This window comes from Strigops habroptila, chromosome 5 (genome assembly GCF_004027225.2).
Source record: "Strigops habroptila isolate Jane chromosome 5, bStrHab1.2.pri, whole genome shotgun sequence".
In the NCBI taxonomy this organism is placed as follows: Eukaryota; Metazoa; Chordata; class Aves; order Psittaciformes; family Psittacidae; genus Strigops; species Strigops habroptila.
This window is the reverse complement of record NC_044281.2, coordinates 80,350,251-80,367,478: the sequence shown is the minus strand read 5'-3', so window position 1 is coordinate 80,367,478 and position 17,228 is coordinate 80,350,251. Positions and strand designations below refer to the sequence as shown.

Sequence of the window (17,228 nt, the reverse complement as noted above, 5' to 3'; positions counted from 1 at the left end):
TGCAATAATGGCAGTAGCAGCAAAAGTTAAATACAGAAATATTGAAAGCTCTATGAGAGAGGACATGTAACACCTATGGCTGGATAACTCAACCGCATGCACACCTCAGCATAGAATCATAGTATCCCAGAATGGATTGGGTAGGAAGGGACCTTAAAGCTCATCCAGTTCCAACCCCTGCCATGGGCAGGGACACCTTCCACTAGAGCAGGTTGCTCCAAGTCCCTGTGTCCAACCTGGCCTTGAACACTGCCAGGGATGGGGCAGCCACAGCTTCTCTGGGCACCCTGTGCCAGCGCCTCAGCACCCTTAACCCTCACTCTTGGCCTCACTAACATCGCTTTTTAGCATACAGATACTGACTCACAGTAAGGCGGAACTTGATAAACCTGTTAATGAGTCACTGCAGAGGGGAAGGAAGTTGTTTCTAACAACTCAAGAGTAACACTTTTATTTGGGCAATAGTAGAGTCATAGAATCCCAGGTTGGAAGGGACCTCAAGGATCATCTGGTCCAACCTCTCTTGGCAAAAGCACGACCTAGAGTAGATGGCCCAACACCCTGTCCAGCTGAATCTTAACAGTGTCCAACATTGGGAAATCCACCACTTCCCTGGGGAATGCAAACTGAAGTGGGCATTAGGATGTATTTTAAACGCAAATTGGAGAAGTCAATGGATTTTTAATGATTTCAGAGGCTTTTACCTGCTGCTCTACTCCCTAGGGTCCAGGATAGGAATGAATGCAAACTGCTAGTGGAGGAAGGCTCCCTCTAGGCCTGCTGCTATGGAACGAATCTGTCCAGTCAGCTAGTTCCTAATTCTTCATTAAATAAGCACAGACATCTCCAAGCTATTGTCAAGAGACCTCAGCAGAAGAGCGTGGGTTAGAATGGAGCCTGTGGCAGGGGAACAGGAGCCCATTAGTCAGTGAGAGTTTACTGACAGAACAGTTGTCTGCACATTCTTTCACTGTCACTTGCTATAGCAGTCCCCAACTATTCCGAGGAGAAGCAAAGGGCCACCTGAATGAGAACAAAGAGTACTAACATTTTGTAAATGTCAAGAGATGTACTTTGCATCTGCAGTTAATATTAACAGCATATAATGTACCAACGAAAGCAGAATGGACTGTCTGCAGCTTGACAGACTTCCAGACACAGGATGCACTTCCAGAAACACCTGGCTCCCTGGTCCTGCTCCTCTGTTTGAGCTATGAGCTTGCCTTCCCAGTGCTACACTTCAACTCCCACTATGCACCAGTAACATATGGCATTTCTCATTATCTCCACTGATCAAAAGAACAGAATCATAGAATCCCAGCCTGGTTTGTGTTGGAAGGGACCTTAAAGCTCCTCCAGTTCCAAGCCCCTGACACGGGCAGGGACACCTTCCACTAGAGCAGGTTGCTCCAAGCCCCTGTGTCCAACCTGGCCTTGAACACTGCCAGGGGTGGGGCAGCCACAGCTTCTCTGGGCACCCTGTGCCAGCGCCTCAGCACCCTCACAGGGAAGAGCTTCTGCCTCAGAGCTCATCTCAGTCTCCCCTCTGGCAGGTTAAAGCCATTCCCCTTGGCTTGTCCCTACAGGCCCTTGTCAGAAGCCTGTCTCCAGCTTTCTTGTTGGTCCCTTTAGGTGCTAGAGGGCTGCTTTAGTGATAACCATATTAGCCCCTCTGTTACAGCCACCCAGCACTGCCCCATCAGCGGAGGGCCTCTCAGCCAGGCTTTTGCTGAAAGCCTGTAAGCAAAATTAGACCTTTTTTTTCCCTGGGAACATCAGCAAGGAGTCAGCAAGGACAACCTCAAAGGGCGCTGCAGTAGAGATCATGCGCTAAAGATGTAGCTGATATCTACGCTGAAAGGCAAAACATCAAAATCTATGTACCAAGAAGAAATAACCTTGCAGAGAGCCCTGCCTGCCCATCAGCCAACAGGCACTGAGGACATGGGGTGACTGTCCCAGAGCATCCCAGACACCAGTGCAGAGTGGGTGAGCACAGTTGTGGGCTGAACCTCAACCAGATGCTGTGCATGGCCACCCCACTGGTGCTGCTGCCCCAGCGATGGCATCACTGCTCAGCACATTAACCAAGGGGCAGGGGACAACAAGGGACAAGGATTTGGATGCTGGAGAGGGGCTCTTCATCAGGGGCTGTAGCGATAGGACAAGGGGTGATGGGTTCAAACTTAAACAGGGGAAGTTCAGGTTAGATATGAGGAAGAAGTTCTTCCCTGTGAGGGTGCTGAGGCGCTGGCACAGGGTGCCCAGAGAAGCTGTGGCTGCCCCATCCCTGGCAGTGTTCAAGGCCAGGTTGGACACAGGGGCTTGGAGCAACCTGCTCTAGTGGAAGGTGTCCCTGCCCGGGGCAGGGGGTTGGAACTGGATAATCTTAAGGTCCCTTCCAACACAAACCAGGCTGGGATTCTATGATTCTGTGATTTTCTACATGGCCAGCCCCATGAGGGAGCTGAGGAAGAGAAGCTGTTACCTCCAACCAGCACTGGCTTAGCTAGGAAGAGAAACTGGATATTTTTTAGCCCACGCTGTGAAGTTCTGCTGGCATATTTATTTCAGCAAGGAGTGTGAGATCACCCTTGCTAACAGACTTATGTCACGATGAAACTCTGACAGTAAGAGAGTGCTTTTCACCACCTTAATTTACATCACTTTGAGGAGGCACAGTAGCCATGTCCACCACTGATCTCTTTCTGCCAATATACATTGCATTTTAGGCTCTGTCTACACAGTTCCACCTCAGCCAAGAGGTTATCATAAGGCCTCTATCGAATCATAGAATCATTGAATGGTTTGGGTTGGAAAGGACCTTAAAGCTCATCCAGTCACAACCCCCTGTCACAGGCAGGGACACCTTCCACTGGAGCACTATAGAAGCAGACATGCCCTTAGTTCTGCCACAATTACCCTCTCTTGCAATAACTGCTGCCTGTGTGGGGTGAGGTAAACCTGGTCAGAAAAAGAGAAAAACCTGCAGGAAGAAAGGGTGAGGAGAAACATCTGGGCCACCCCCATAGCTGGAGGCACCCGCCTGCTCTGCTGGCAGGTCCTTTTCTGCAGAAGCCCACAGCCAAGCTGAATCTTGGCCATGGACTGTAGAGAAGTTCTTGCTTTCCCAGGAAAAAAGTCCTTTTTAGGGAGAAATACACATTGGCATGAAGGATTTGCTTGTGACAACGCCAAAACACTCCGCTGGGACAACTCAATCTCTGAACATCTTAGGCTCAACAGCAGCAATGTTAAAGTCCACAGTCAGATCCAGGATGCTGTTTTTGCCTCCCTTTCCAAGTCTCCATGTTCTTCTGAGCACTGACTGCAGTAATGTTCACCTCACTCCCTACCTCCATGTGCAACCTCAGGCTGTTTGTCCTCTGCATTTGAGCTGGAGATTTATTTTTACACAGTACCTGGCAGCCCACCAGAATGGTGTTACAAACAGAGAAACAAAAATCTCTGGTCTGAGCTCAGCGACTCCAAGCTATCATGGCTAATAACAGCAGAAAAAGTCCTGTTCACCTACCACTCAGAGCAAATTGAGGATCCAGTCTAACATGTACAAGCCAATTGAACCGTGAGCTGTCAGGAAACCTCAACTACACATTGTACCAAGTGTACAGCAATAAAAGCAACCAACTCCCCAAACAACAGATATTCCCTCTTACAGCCATTTTTATTATTGTGCATGGCTGTTCTACAGATAAACCTCCAAACCTCAGATTAAAACATTTCAAAGGTTCTTCTGTTCCTCAAATGATCCTTAGAATCATAGAAACACTGAGTGGAAGACACCTCCATGGTCATTTCATCCAACCTCCCAAGCGATGCAGGATTATTGCCAACACCAGATCAACTGTGACTTGCTTAGCCAAGTACTGAACGCCTCCATGGGTGGATGATCACGCAGCCTGTCTGGGTAACCTGTTCCACTCCCTCACTGCTTTCCTTGTGAAGACATGAATGAAAAGTGAAGTGAAATAAGGTTTTGAATACAGCAAATCCATTATTCCAAAATTGACAGGGAAATGAGAAAAGGAAGAATAATGCAATCCGCCTCCTCCAAGAAGCAAATACAAGCTGAAGCACGTTCCCATAGTACAAGGACGTGTCAAGTAAAACACTGAAGCAACACAATGATGAAACAGAGAAGTCACAAAATTCATGTTCTCTAATGAGACCAGAAAGAAATTGACTTTCTATAGCAACGTGAAAAATGACACTCGCTGCAAGCATGAGCCCTTTAGGTGATACATTTTCTTAGCAAGAGATTACTCAGACAAAGAAGAGCAATTACATTTGTTATAGAGGATCTTCGGCATCTTCCTGATATCAGTTTCACTCAGATTTCTGTAAATCTAGGCTCTGATGGGCCATCTCCCTAATGGCCCTCTTGGGTCAGACCTAGACTTCTGGAATTTCTGGGGTTTTAAGGACTATTAAGAATATCTTTGCTCTTCAATCACGTCTTGATACTTCCCAAGGCATCAGTATGATGCAGATCATGCAAGCCAGATGACTAAATGGTATTTAACATAGTTAAAATTCCTTCTGCAGTGTTTCTACAGAAGAACGTTTTCATCAACACAAGTTGAAGGCTATGGTCCATGACGGGAGCCCTGGAGTTGCACAAGCTTTGTCATGTAAAGCAACCTTGACACGCTTGAGAGGTGGCCAAAGCCAACCTCATGAAGTTCAACCAAGCCAAGTACAAGGTCCTACAGCTGGGTTGGGACAGTCCCAGGCACTGCTACAGGTTGGGCAGAGAAGAGATTCAGAGCAGCCCTGCGGAGAAGGACTTGGGGGTGTTGGTTGAGGAGAAACATGAGCTGGCTTCAGTGTGCACTCACAGCCCAGAAACCCAACCGTATCCTGGGCTGCATCAAAAGAAGCGTGACCAGCAGGTCAAAGGAGGTGATCCTGCCCCTTTAATCTGCTCTCGTGAGACCCCACTTGGAGTACTGTGTACAGTTCTGGTGTCCTCAACATAAAAAGGACATGGAGCTGTTGGAGCAAGTCTAGAGGAGACCACGAGGATGATCAGGGGCTGGAGCATCTCCCATATGGAGACAGGCTGAGAGAGTTGGGGCTGTTCAGCCTGGAGAAGAGAAGCTGCGTGGAGACCTCAGAGCAGCTTCCACTGTCTGAAGGGGGCTACAAGGATGCTGGAGAGGGACCCTTCATCAGGGACTGCAGCGATAGGACAAGGGGTGATGGGTTCAAACCGAAACAGGGGAAGTTCAGGTTAGACATTAGGCAGAAGCTCTTCCCTGTGAGGGTGCTGAGGCGCTGGCACAGGGTGCCCAGAGAAGCTGTGACTGCCCCATCCCTGGCAGTGTTCAAGGCCAGGTTGGACACAGGGGCTTGGAGCAACCTGGTCTAGCGGAAGGTGTCCCTGCCCATGGCAGGGGGCTGGAACTGGATGAGCTTTAAGATCCCTTCCAACACAAACCAGGCTGTGGTTTTATGATTCTAAGCTAATGGCTCTGGGACACCTCATCTGGCACCAGTTGATAAATCCTTAAATTTTCCTTTCAAATGCATACAGTAGCAGAAAGCAGGCCTGCAATTACTGTGATGGAATTTCCTTTCAAGTGAAGAAGCCCCAGGTACTCAATATTTATGTTACAGCCAGTGACACTTGCTGAGCCTCGTTGTGAAGGCTTAGGGGGTGTATCTGGCACCACCAGCGAGTTAGATTCATATCCTTCAGTGAAAGCTTGAGGGGTGATGTTAGGAAGATTACAGGAAATTATCATCAAGTTCTCCTTGCAGCTGATCAAGATCTCAGCTTGTCTTCAGGATGTGTGATTGAACCGGAGCAAAGAGTATATCCACCACTTCATCCGTCCGTTACCATCTCCCATCCAGAGAAAATAAATCAATGTAAGCTATCCAGCATCTTCAAGTGTCAGCTCAACTAATCGCTTTTGGGTTTAGCTTTACCTCAAGTGTGGTCAGGGTATATTTGCAGCACTGATTGACAATTTAATCTAGCTGTAGATGAGGAGGACTTTCAACCCTCTAAGCTGCTATAAATTTGTTTTGATATGGGATAATAATGAATTTGCCATATAAAATTCAAGTGACAGATAACACCACTAGAAATTAGTCCTAATGCAGAAATAGCACACAATACTGTAAAACTTTCTTCAAAAGCTGCTGTGAAAATTAGTGGTAATTCCCAAGGGTTTCATCTGTTCCCTTTCCTGTTTTCCACAGCATTGCGGTTGGCAAACAGCTCTGTCAGCCATTTAATAGTAGGTGATTCTGGAGGTCTCTAGGCTTACTGCATTACCTGTCCCCGTTGCTCTTCAGGTGGCATGAGGTGGGAACACTGATAGTCTCCAAAAAGCCAGGATTTTTTACTGTGAGAGTGGTAAAACACTGGCACAGGTTGCCCAGAGATGTGGTGGATGCCCGTCCCTGGAGACATTCGCCAGGCTGGATGTGGTTCTGGGCAATCTGACCTAGTTGAAGATGTCCCTGCTCATTGCAGGGGGTTGGACTACGCGAGCTTTGAAGGTTCCTTCCAACCCAAACTCTTCTATGATTCCATGACTCTAGTTCCAAGCCCCTGCCGCGGGCAGGGACACCTTCCACTAGAGCAGGTTGCTCCAAGCCCCTGTGTCCAACCTGGCCTTGAACACTGCCAGGGATGGGGCAGCCACAGCTTCTCTGGGCACCCTGTGCCAGCGCCTCAGCACCCTCACAGGGAAGAGCTTCTGCCTAAGAGCTCGTCTCAGTCTCCCCTCTGGCAGGTTAAAGCCATTCCCCTTGTCCTGTCACTGCATTCCTCTGTAAAACTCCCTCTCCAGATTTATTGTTAGATGTTAGAAATGAATTTAAAAGATCTATTCTTCATTTCTTCTGTCTTCACTCATTTAATTCTCTTCACAAGGGAACACTAGCTAGAGGTACTTTAGCTGCACCCATAGTTTTATTTTAGTATCATATGCATTATGCATTCATTTATTATGCACTTCTATATGATTCTGCATTATGCACTCATTGCTTATGCATTCCTATATCATTTTTCTATCTTTTTGGCTATGGTTCCATTATGCTAAGTGCCATTCCTGTTTGCAGAAAGCAAGGCAGATGTGTTGTTGCATTTTTGGGGCTCTTTCCTCAGATCATTACTTTTACAGAACTCCTTACTCTACCAGGGTGAGAACACATGCTGGAGCTTGCATGCTTATACGCTGATGCTAACAGCACCAGACACTGATGATTCTCCTTGGGAATGCAGTTCAGCCTGAAAACCAGACATATGGGACTTCTAATTTCTTCTTGCTCATTACTGCAGAGTCGGGGGGAACACCTCCCTGATTTTACTTTGAAGGGTAAGGATCCTTCCTTCCCACTTGATGAGAGATGTAATTATGTCAGGCTGGGGTAGTGTTTCTGACTCAATCCCTTACCTTATTTTGTTAATAGGAGTTTTTGGCTCTTAAAGTAAACTACTTCTAACAATATGTACCAGATCAGCTAAAAGAGATCATACTGTGATGCAGTGCCATGAGATAGGAAGAACTTACCCAACACCTCCCACTGCCTCCTCCGCGTTCCATTTTGTACCAGTTCTGCACTGGCGCCTTTCTATGGAGAGGCTCAACTCAAAAGAAGCAGAACATCCCAACAGCAATGACACAAGTCCACAAAAGGGAAGTTAAAAGTTTAGGGTAGGCAAACAAACGGGAATGCTCATAGGAAACAGAGCCAGAGCAAGTGACAGCAGGGAGCAACAGGCAGCAAAATCAGGAGGTTGAGGCTTTTTATGCTCTGAATTCCTCAGTTCAGCTGAATGACTGTTTCATGATGAACTTTCTCTCCTGCTCTCACCACAGGATCCATCGCATTCACCTGACCAGGCCTTGAACAATCAAACCAATTCTCTTTCATCGCTCCTGGGGCTCTGACATATTCCCTTTGATCTGGAGGGCTCACTAGTGAAAGAGGCAAAGGCAATAAAGCAGAGTGGAGAAAGAGGCATCTTCTTCTATAGGGAAGCTTTGGTCCCACACTGACTTTAGAATTGGATTCGTGCTTTGAGGTACAGGCTACTTTGAAGCCTTATATAGGCTTCAAAGCACCTTAAGAGGGAGAGGACAAAAATGGGCAACTCCAGCTTTTAATTCAGTCGGCCTTTAATTTAGTTCTGTAATAACAAGAGGAATTTATCTTCTGTTTTTGCACAGGGCTATAGATAGTGGAAGAACAAAAAACCCCATTCTGTCTGTTACTGGTTTCACCAGGCAAACCAACCCATCCTGAAACTCAAACCACCATAGAGAAAGCTGCATGTTTATTACCCAAACCATCACAGCACTGAAGTTCTGCAGAAAATTCAACTTCCTCCCCCACAAAGCATGAGCTTTATACATCTGCTGGAGAAGTGGAGCCAATCTAAACCCTTGTTGATGTGACTAATAAGGTTAGATAATTGGATTCCTGGCAGATTTAGTTTAGCAGCAGCCAACCATTCAATTCGGAAGTTCTCTTTGAAAGCCAGGCTGGACAATGATAATTGGTAGTTGCATATAGACGACATAATGCAGTACATTACACCGACACATTAAGTATGAAAGCTTGCCTAGCTACTGCTAATACTTACACAAATTATTGTACATCTATTTCTATCACTTAAACATAAAAGAGACAAAAAGAGCCAGAAAATACAGGCCAGGCAGACCCACTTCTGTTCCCAGGGAAACCATGGAGCAAGCCCTCATAGAACCTATTTATCAGTACACAAAGGGTGAGAAGGTGACTGGGAAAAGCCAATATGGATTTACCAAGAGTAAACCTGATTGCCTCCTGTGATGAAACCCTCTGCTGAGTGGATGAAAAGCTGTGGTTGTCTCGATCTTAGCAATGGGTTTGATAGTCTCCCAAAGCATACTTGTTGATGAGTTGGTACATGGACTGGATGGATAGGTGTAAAAAGTGATCTCAAAGGGTGATGGTTTAATGACTCTGACAGTCTGAATGACAGCCAACAAGGAACTGTAGTGTTTAAGGAAGAGAAACTTCAAGTCCTGAACCTGGAATAGCATAGTTGCAAGCAGCAGTACAAGATGCTTTGAGGGAAAGGACATGGTGGACAGCAAGGTGAGCATGAAGAAGCAGTGTGCCCCTTCACTGGAGGCAAAATGCATCCTTGATTGCACCAAGAAGACTACAGCTGAAGGATCATCAGGATTATTCCACTTGCTGAGCCATGGCTGGAATAATGTGTCCAGCTTCAGTTCCCCCAGCTCAACAGAGGCATTGACAAATTGGGGATGGTGTAATGGAGGGCCACCAACATGAGCAGAGTGTTGGAGAACCTGGCCTGAAGAATGGGTGAAAGAACGGGGCTTGTTCAGCCCAGAGAAATGCAGGTGGTTATAGAGGAGACGGAGTTACTCTGTTTACATGGGTGCACAGTGACAACACAAGCAGCAACAGGCACAAGATGATTCAGGGAAATTCCATCTGGATCTAAGAAGAAAAGACTTAAACATTGGAACAGGTCACCCAGAGAAGCGCTGAAACCTCCCTCCCTTGAAATATTCATTACTGAGCTTCGATGGCCCCAAATACCCCAGTTTAAGTCCAGTCTGGACCAGATGACTTCCAGATGTCCCATCCAACCCAGACTTCTCTGTAATTCTCTGCTTTTTACAAACTGTATCTTCATTGCCCAAAGACCAATTTGAGCTACTCAGCAAACTACACAACTACATTATCTGCAAAACTATAAATGGGCAGATTGACTATTCCCTGTCAGACCTAACTGTTCACTCCAAATGCACTGAAAACCAGTTTATTACCTCTGCATCTGTCACATCAATGCTATGTCCATAAAGAAAGAAGCTATACTGACATCAGAAATATATGTCGAGTGCCTACAATCCAAGACATCTCTGACTTAAGCATGAGGCATTTTTCTTCTCAAAAGACAAAAAGAATTTGTGTGAAATATTTAAGGCATTCATTTATTAAAATCACCCAACTCTTCCCCACAAAGCTGCTTCCCTTCTGTCAAGAAAAATACAGGGTCATAAATTTAGCTATAAAGTTACCCTCGGATTTTTCATGATCCATATAATTGTACAAGTAAAAAATGACAAGCAACAAAAGAGAGCATCTGACAGGAAACTGTTTAAATGGCATCCCAGTGAGCATTTCAATCTTTACACTAGCATCAGAGCCAAACATAAGAAGTAATGATGATGCAGTAATTGGATGGATCCAAAACACAGTTCACAACCTTTCCACACACCAGCCAGCATGAAACAAATCAAAGTAATAAAGCTGATGCCATTTCCCTTGCTTAAGTCTCCCCACGCAGATACTCATTTACTCTGGCTACAGATTTATTAAGAGCTGGTTATGAATAATGCTTCACAAAAAAGGTATGGAAAAGCAGAAGATTTTTCATCCAAGAAAGAAAACTGCCAATAGAAAGGGAATAAAATAAACAAGACATGTCAAACCTGATTGTAATATTCACAAGGTGATATCCTAAACTGACGGAAACTCCACAGTATAAAGGATCTACATTGCTTATAGCATAACACTTCCTGGCCTAGTCTTCATCCATAAGGCAAAGTCCCTAAGGAAAGAAGGTCAAGTGAATGATGTCAGGGAAGTTTCTTTCACTCCACTTTGCCTCTCAGAAGTTGATGCTATCAGGGTAAGATTGTGTGTGCTTATTCAAGGCCTTCCCTCAGCATGTTAAAAGAAAACAGAGTAAAAATGCTATGTTAGTACTTTAGTCTTTGCAGTGCATATATAGCATAAAGAGAATCAAAATGACAAGACACCACAAATGAGACACTCTTACAGGTTATAGTTTCTTTTGCCACATTATCAGGCTTCCTCTGTGTCTAAAGTAACTCTGAATCAGGCTCCTTTTCTGAGTCACAGGGACAATTTTAGACATCTGTCTTCGCTCTCCTTTTGTATCATAACAAAAGGTTTCATCTTCTTCATGCAAACTCTTCCTCCCAGAAGAATTCAAAACCAGCAGGTGAAACCTCTATAGCCATTCAACAGTTATACAAAATAAGCAAATCCATAATTATATTAAATAACAAATCCTTATGTTTTGTCAAAGAACAAGTGAATCTCTCTTACAAACTTTAGGTGTCTGTGGCTTACTGCTTACCATCTGGAAGCTTCTTGTAGAATGGAATTCACACTGCATCATGTCAAAGAAGATTGGGATTGTAGCTTTCCGGAGTTCAGTTTCAGGGATGAGCGTCATTTCTAAGATAGGTCCCACCATTTCTGGGATGAACTTGATTTTATGCTGACCTTTAAGAGAAAAGATGCATTTCTGAGTTAATGAACAGCCACTTTGGTAGAAGATAACTGTTATAAAAGCTATATTATTAAGGTTTCATATAGCATTAGAATGTATTTTTCAAGATCTAACTGCTGAAACACGTATTATTATTTATGCCACAAGAGGGGAAGTATATGGTATGTATAAACCCAGATTAACACCAGTTGTTGGCTCCATAGTCAAGCTGGAACTGCCAGATTTTCCATGAAGAACCCACATTTGCACACTTATATTAAGCTTCAAGGGGTTTTATTAAATACAACTTCTGGTTGGCAGAGAAGGAGGCTAAAAGGCAGCGCTTGTATTAACTTATTTAGATGTCTGTATCTACCGCAGTGTACAAAATGTTCTTTGTGTCACTGCATCAAAGCGTCACCACGAGTGCATACTTACACAGCCTCGAGACATGAAACTACATCTTACCAAGCCGACAATACATCTTCCTTCTTCAAGAGCAAACTTGATTTCACATTTATCTTCCCAAGAGAAACCTGCAGCTCGCCTGACCCTCCCTGCTACACTCTCCATGCATGGAACAGAAATCAAACCTTAGCAGGAACATGGCACCTAATAAATACTGGACTCATTAAAAACATACAATTACTGTTCATATTATTATCCAAAGGGGAGAGAATGCAGATTATATGCTAAGTTATCTGCTAAATGACTTCATGGAAAGATGCTGGCGTAGAGCAGTGTAGCACAGCAGTGGACAGTCATGGAATCAACTAGGTTGGAAAAGACCTTTAAGCTCATCAAGTCCAACTGTTCCCCAGCACTGCCAAGGCCACCACTAAACCATGTCACTAAGGGCCTCGTCTACATGGGCAGAGGACTTGATGACAGAAGGTTAGAAATTACAACTGCATTCCCCTCCCAACAACAGGCTGGGATCCATTTGGACTTCACCACACAATTGGTAATGCTTCTCACAAATACAGAGTTAATGGATACGTACAGTCAGGCTCACACACTGTCCATGCATCCACGGCTGTGGTTCAGCCCAGGCTTCTTGAGAGCTGAGCTAATTTAAGGAGCCCTCAGCTCCCTTCATTATAAGACTCTTGTTTCCCATTGCACTTACCAGTGGTATAGGCCAGAAACAGACTTTAACTCATTTATATTCCACTGCTCTACACCAGTGCGGCAGCAACCGTGGAAGTCTAATTAGTAGTCTCACTTCTGACCAGAACTAACATAAATCTCAACAAATGTAATCAAGAAGAAATCCTTTCCTAACAAAACACGCTACTTTTTTCTAGAAGAAATAATTTGAGTTACTTGATTTGGCAAACTTCAGAATCCTATTAGCATTAGCAATCCTATTAGGGCAAATTAATACTCAACTAAAACTGCTACTTTGCATGATGCTGCAATGCTGGTTGTTGCGGAGGAATATCCTGTGAGAGGTATAAAGCTTTTCCCTGTCTCTTTTACAAGTGTCATTACATTTGGCCTCTCAGGTGACAGTTTTCTTGTCTTACGCCTGAAAAGTGTCAGAGTCAGTATTTCAGAGAACAAATAGTAGTGACAAAAGTTGTTCATCAGGCACAACTTTAATGTCACAAAGCTCTCAGTGTGCCACAGTGGGTTTTTCCCGTGCTTCAAGCACAGGGATTCCCTCAAAAAACTAAATAACATGTTTTGAACTTGAGATGAGAAAAACAGTGAAGTCCCAAAAGATACTTTTTAAAGCTTTGATCCCATTTCCTTTTCTCCAGGGGCATATAAACTTCTAGTTCAAAAAGGGAAACACAGAGGACCTGCATTTACAAGAAGTGACAGGTCCTGCACCCAGATGGGGGCAATCCCCAGCACAAACACAGGCTGAGGGAGACTGGACGGAGCAGCCTTGAGGAGAGGGACTTGGGGTGCTGGGTGAGGAGAAGCTCCCCATGACCCGGCTTCAGTGTGCGCTTGAGCCCAGAACCCCCCCGTGTGCTGGGCTGCACCCCCAGAGCGTGAGCAGCAGGTCAGGGAGGGGATCCTGCCCCTCTGCTGCGCTCTGGGGAGCCCCCCCCTGCAGTCCTGATCCAGCTCTGGGGCAACAGCACAAGAGGGACGTGGAGCTGCTGGAGCGAGGCCAGAGGAGGCCCCGGAGCTGCTGCGAGGGCTGGAGCAGCTCTGCTCTGGAGCCAGGCTGAGAGAGCTGGGCTGGGGCAGCCTGGAGAAGAGAAGGCTCCTGAAGGGGAGACCTTAGAGCAGCTCCAGTGCCTAAAGGGGCTCCAGGAAACCTGCAGAGGGGCTTTGGACAAGGGCCTGTAGGGACAGGCCAAGGGGAATGGCTTTAACCTGCCAGAGGGGAGATTGAGATGAGCTCTGAGGCAGAAGCTCTTCCCTGTGAGGGTGCTGAGGCGCTGGCACAGGGTGCCCAGAGAAGCTGTGGCTGCCCCATCCCTGGCAGTGTTCAAGGCCAGGTTGGACACAGGGGCTTGGAGCAACCTGCTCTAGTGGAAGGTGTCCCTGCCCATGGCAGGGGGGTGGAACTAGATGAGCTTTAAGGTCCCTTCCAACACAAACCAGTCTGGGATTCGGTGACTCTAATAGCTGATCCAATAACAAAGGCACAGAGAGCCACAGAGCTCAGGTCCGAGGTGCCCACCAGCACCTTCACTGATGAATTTGCTCCTGACCTTGCAGGATCCACTGGGCAGCAGCCATCCCACCACCCATGAACCAGTACTGCACGCACTCAGCCTTCTTGTTCAACAGCTGCTTGTATTTATTAGTGGTTCTGCCTTGCAAGTAATCAGCAACAGAGCTTTTAAATCAAAGAGGACAGAGAGCTCCTCTGCATATGAAATTCAGAATGACTTGGGGGGAATAGAAACACGTGAGTTATGAGCAGAAAGTATTAAAATCACTGGTACACTGTACTGCGAAATAATCCCCCGTGTGCTGTTTGAAACCCACTGAGCCCTTCACGCTGATGGAGGTCTGTGGGTGGCTCCCACTGGATTTACACAATTTGGCTGCAGGGAAAAACATGGGAATGACCTGCCTGCTTGGGATGCGAAGCACTCGCCCTGCAGCACAGCTGCCCAGAGCTGCCTCTGCTGCGGGCATGGGGTCAGGGCAGGCAGTGACCATGGGAAGGCAGGGCAGCATAGACTAACAAGTTAAGCCATCTCCATCGGTTTTCTACATCAAATATACATGAGGAGTAACCTGGAGAAAGGCTCTGTCCACTAACTGGGCAATACAGGAGAGAGCCCTGCATGTGTGTCCATTATCACATCGTCCCTGTGATGCTACAATGTGATGATGCACACACAGGTTTGCTGCGATGATGTGATCCAGGGTTATGTTGCACCACGAAAGCAGGCAGGAGAGAAAATCACGGGTGGTAAAGGCCTTCCTCTGGCACTCCAGAGCATCCATCCAGCTGCCTGTCACAGGCAGCACTCTCTGATAAACAACAACGAATTCCCCTTGGTTTTATTTTCCCTGGGATTGTGGGAACTCCCACGCAGAGACTCGAAATCTGACAAGTCCGGAAGAAAACTGAGGATTCTCTGCTGAAAACCAAACCGTGCAGCTGCTTTAAGAACAACATGCAAAACAAGGAGCCTTTTGAACACGCAAAACCTTCCCCTTGTTGTGCTTCTGCCTTGCCATGAGATGTGGGAGCAGCCTGTGGGAGCACAACAGGAACAGACCTCATTATGCAAACCAAAGCAAGGTGCTTGCTTTAGTGGATAACGCATGATTTTCATTTCCCAGGTCCTACCAATTTAAATACGGGCTATAAAACCCCCTAAATAATTTGCCAGCAAACCTCACCTCTCGCTTGGGTCAGCTCTGAACATGCATGATTAATTCAGAGAGTGTTATCTGCAATGACTTCTATTTACACAGCACTCAAAGTTCAGGTCTATTTTGAACACTGGCTTTCCCTCCCACAACATTATTGTCTCTGTCAGGACACCTTTCCTGACATCAAGCACTGGAGGTCAGCAGCAGCAACCATTCGCTTCATCTTCAGGAATTTCTGGTGAGGCACTGGCACAGGGTGCCCAGAGAAGCTGTGGCTGCCCCATCCCTGGCAGTGTTCAAGGCCAGGTTGGACACAGGGGCTTGGAGCAACCTGCTCTAGTGGAAGGTGTCCCTGCCCGTGGCAGGGGAGTGGAACTGGATGAGCTTTAAGGTCCCTTCCAACACAAACCATTCCAGGATTCTATGAATTTTCCCTTTCCATCTCCTTCTAGCTGGTTCAGATGTCGACAATAAAAGCAATGTTTTCTGAGCTGGCTTTCCCTGACCAACTTTACCACAAGGATATTATTTTAAATGTCATTGCAATTTCTTTAACATATAACTGTTGAAACCATTAAGCACCAAAACCTCGTACACACGACCTAGTGTCAAACTGTGTTTTGTATATGCTAAATTGCATCACACAACGCTTTTAAGAGTGTGTTGTTTGAGTTCTTACATTTTCAAGACAGAGGCCACGACTTCCTTTATGCTTCTCTGACACTCACTGTCTCACCAAGGTCTACAGAGCTCCAGCTTTAACAAAGCAGTGGCTCAAAATAACACATTATTGTAAAGTTCAGGTTGTGATATGGAAGGAAAAAAGCCTGTAAAGACTGATATACGTGGGGTTTAGTGCATCTAAGAGAAGAAAAGCCTTGTAGTGCTTTCAGAAAGGCACCTGCACACCGGGATGAGGCTGCCTGGAGCCATCCCTGCTGCTGCTGCATCGCAGCGCTCAAATCTAAAGCCTTCACAACCAAACCAAGCAGGCACAGCCCCAACAAGGATTTAAATAGAAAACCCATCAGGCTGGATCTGTAGTACATGGTTCACTGTTCAAAGCAAAAATCATATTCCTAAATCACAGGTATTTAAAGTATGTGCGCACCATTAGCTAGTGTTGCTCCCCACTGTACGTGCTCTTTTGTTTTCCTCCTTATAAAGGCAGGAAGGTATCAATACTGCAGCCACCACTGTATCCGAAACACACAGACAAGAAAATGGTTGTAGAATTTGAATTCTACTATTCAATTCCAGAAAATAAATTACACTCTTAACTGTGCACTTTAGCTGGAGGATTGTTGCGTTCCCGGCTGGGGAGTTTTAACTCAGCAGGCATTATACATTAATCATGGTATTTATGAACAAAAAACTGATGAGACAAAATATTAATTTTTGAGGCTTATCCATAGCCCTTAATATATAAATCAAAAGTCAGGGTTGCTTGGCTTCATCATATCTTATGCACAATGGCACAGGCATAAAGATGATATGCTCAAGCATGTTCAAGAATTAGAGCTTTTCACTTCTGATTTTGTCTCTGAAGATATACATTCACAATTTGATTAATGGAGCGCAACTTCTAAGATAAAAGTGTCAAGCATTCCCCAATCAATTCCCCTGCAGTGGCAAGTCAGAATTCCTTCTTAATTGATGCTGTGACACACATGAGATTGGTGAGGAGCCAGAAGTTAAACACAAGCAGCATGGACTATGTGTAGCACAAAGAAGATGAGAAAAAGCAAGCTGCTCATTACAAGAAGTACAAAGGCTGCCTTGGATTGGGGTCCTGCCTCTGCTTTACCTTTCTGCTGCAGCTTTTGTTGGGCAGAGTAGCAATTTGCTGCCTTCCAGCATGTGAGATTTTGGCATTAATGATCCCAACCATTTACAGAATCACAGACATTAGAGCTAGAGGAGGTCATGGAGTCACCTACCCGGGTAACCTCAGTTTATAAAACCTCCGTTCAAAATCAAAGGCTTTCATGACAGCACAGAAAGAAATATTGAAGCAAACATCCCTCCTCGTACCAATCGATTCACTAAACTCCAGGGGAAATGATTATCAGCTCCCTCTTGATGGTGAAAACCTGAACCGACTAAATAACCTGTCCAAGGGTCA

General features: G+C 45.6%; 1 protein-coding gene across 2 annotated transcripts in view; it reads right to left on the bottom strand.

Annotated features, from left to right (window-relative positions):
• Window positions 1-17,228, bottom strand: part of DOCK1 (dedicator of cytokinesis 1) — a 312,805-nt gene that overhangs the window by 68,640 nt on the left and 226,937 nt on the right. For both annotated transcript variants that reach the window (XM_030486111.1, XM_030486112.1), the window contains exon 33: window positions 11,168-11,316. In XM_030486111.1, the coding sequence (XP_030341971.1) occupies window positions 11,168-11,316 (149 nt within the window). The remainder of the gene's footprint in view (window positions 1-11,167; window positions 11,317-17,228) is intronic.